This window comes from Mauremys mutica, chromosome 12, assembly GCF_020497125.1.
Source record: "Mauremys mutica isolate MM-2020 ecotype Southern chromosome 12, ASM2049712v1, whole genome shotgun sequence".
NCBI classification, from domain to species: Eukaryota; Metazoa; Chordata; order Testudines; family Geoemydidae; genus Mauremys; species Mauremys mutica.
Window position 1 is genome coordinate 49,795,469 of NC_059083.1, and position 2,834 is coordinate 49,798,302.

A 2,834-nucleotide genomic window follows, 5' to 3' on the forward strand; every position below is an offset into this window, starting at 1 on the left:
GCTCCATTGGAGTAAAGGGGCCAGATGCCCAATTGGAGTACAAACAGCTGTATCTCTGCTGATGTTAGAGGGACAGATGAAAGAGTTATTAGGCCAGAGAGAAACAGCAAGTGAGCAAAGGGCTTTATAGTCTTCTGGTTAGGGCCCTCACCGTGGATGCAGGAGACCAAGTCCCCTTTCTTCAATTACTTTAATTATTTAACCACAGTGGAACAGATTCAACAGAAGAGGCTAAGCGAGGCCCACATCAGGCTGTCCCTTTGTCCCAGCCTGGCAGGGATTTTGTGAATACCTGTCAGGCCTGATTCTGCAATTTAGGTGCTTAAAGTGGCACTTACACAACAGGACTTCGGCCCCTATCTGTCTCATTTTGTCTCTGTACAACACAAATTCCAACCAGTTTATTGCTGTCTATTTCTCTAAATCTTAAAATCTTAAAATCTATTTAAATATATATATTGTACAGGATAGAATAGGGCTCTCTGCATTCATCCAACTGAACAGATAATGTCCGCATGCCATTTTAGTTCACTTATGTTGGGTTTCAATTAAATTTATTTATTTATTGGTCTTACAGGTTAAAGTTTTCCCAAATAAATATCAATGGAAAATCAAACCACAGTGACCGAATTTATTCTCCGGAACCTTTCCAGTGACCCACAGATGCAGATTTTCCTCTTCTCAATGTTTTTAGTTATTTACCTAATCACTCTGGGTAGTAACATAGTGATCATGGTGGTGATAAGAGTTGATTCTCATCTTAACACCCCAATGTACTTCTTTCTCTTCCATTTATCCTTTGTTGATATCTGCTATTCCTCAGTCTCGGTGCCTAATATGCTGATGAACTTCCTAGTAGAGCACAAAACTATTTCTATCAATGGCTGCATTGCCCAGATGTTTTTCATCCTCCTCTCAATTGGTGCTGAAATTTTCATTCTCTCAGCCATGGCTTATGACCGCTACGCTGCCATCTGTGACCCATTGCGTTACTTGGAAAGAATGAGCAAAGGGATCTGTGTTCAGCTGGTGAGTGGGGCATGGGCAATAGGCTTCTTCCATGCCCTGCTTAACACTGTTTTTACCTCCAAGTTGCATTTCTGTGGGCCCAATGAAATCAACCATTTCAGCTGTGAACTCCCTCCTCTATTACAACGATCCTGCACTGACACCCTCACCAATCAAGTGGTGCTTCTTACTTCTGTTGTGATATTTGGGTCAAGCTCCTTCCTCCTCACGCTGATCTCCTACATTTACATCATCTCCACCATCCTGAGGATACGGTCTGCGGAAGGCAGGCGTAAAGCTTTCTCCACCTGCAGCTCCCACCTTATTGTGGTTGGTTTATGGTACCTGACAGCCTTTTTCCAGTACACAAAACCCAGCTCAGTCTCCTCTCTGGTTCTGGATGAAATATTCTCCATCCAGTACAGCATCTTGACCCCCATGTTAAACCCCATCATCTACAGCCTGAAAAACAAGGAGGTGAAAATAGCTCTAGGGAAAACGTTGGGGAAATTGAAATTTCTCAAGTAGTGCTGATGATCTTAAATTAAATATATATTTTTTAAAAAATCCAAGAGCAGAGAACTATGGCTAACTTATGTTTGAGACATTCTCAAGTCAGGTAACTGATGGTCACATTGTGATAACCTCAGCTGCTCTAAATCAGTGTGGCTCCATTAAAGTCATTGGGACAAGTTGTACAAGAGTCACTGGAGCACAGGGGCCTGGACCCTGGGTCTCCTACATCCATAGTGAGTGCTCTGACCACCAGGCTGTAGAGTCATTCACACATTTCTCTCTCTCTCTCCTTTCTCCATATCTGTTTAATCTTGCCCACTGACTTCAGGGGAGCTATGGCTAATTTATACCAGCTGAGTATCTGACCAATTTTATGAAAATCTCTGTATCCATTGATTTCTCAGGGGTTTGTTTTTAATTTGTTGAAACAACTGATATTAAATAGTTATCTTATTGTACTTTACCCTACTAAAATCTCATGGATTTTTTTCCCAATAATTAATTATAATAAATAGTGGAGCCAATAGGTTTATTTCTCAGGTAGGACTAGATCCACAAAGGAACTTAGGTTTGAACAGGAGAGTTAGAGAGAGACCCCCATGAGCATATCCCATATCCCTATTGTTAGGGCACTCACATGGGTGGGGAGGGATCCCCTGTTTAAATACTCTCTCTTTATCAGGCACTTGAAGCAGGGCCCTCCCACATCCCAGGTGATTACCCTGACCATTGGGATAAAAGTTGTGTTGTCTCCTCCTTCGAATTCCTTCTTCCTTTCCGCACCCCAGCTTTTTGTTAAAAAATGCCTTAGGTGCAGTTAAAGGATTCCCACCTGGGAACCCTCTAAACAGAAGGAAGTGTCTTGCTCCAGGGGACATGGGGACTGAACTCTTTGACAGAGGTGGGGTTTAGAACACACCCTTCTCCTCATCCTCTCCCATTGGCTAGGGAATCACCTATCATGATGTTAGGACATAAGAACAAATGATAGACCATCCCAGGTCAGATGGTCAATCAGACCAATGGTCCATCTTGCACAGTATCCTGTTTCTGACAGGGGCCAGTGCCAGATTCTTCAAATGGAAAAATGAACAGAACAGGCAATTATTGAGTGATCCATCCCCTGTTGTCCAGTCCCAGCTTCTGGCAGTCACAGGTTTAGTGACATCCAGAGCAGGGGGTTGCCTCTCTGGCCATCTGCACTAAAAGCGATTGATGGACCTATCCTACATGAATTTATCGAATTCTTTTTTTTTTTAAACTATCTTCAGTGGAAGAAAGAGGGAACAAGTGAAGTTAAAATGAAAGCC

General features: G+C 42.7%; 1 protein-coding gene across 1 annotated transcript; it reads left to right on the top strand.

Moving 5' to 3' along the window:
• The first annotated feature begins 603 nt into the window (after positions 1 to 603).
• On the top strand, positions 604 to 1,536 carry LOC123346529 (olfactory receptor 1009-like). Its single transcript, XM_044983980.1, has one exon. The coding sequence runs from the start codon at positions 604 to 606 to the stop codon at positions 1,534 to 1,536; it is 933 nt and encodes a 310-aa protein (XP_044839915.1).
• The last annotated feature ends 1,298 nt before the right edge of the window (positions 1,537 to 2,834 follow it).

Bases quoted from the DNA above. Each gene is read 5' to 3' on its own strand.
- LOC123346529 (XM_044983980.1), top strand. From the start codon at position 604: ATGGAAAATCAAACCACAGTGACCGAATTTATTCTCCGGAACCTTTCC.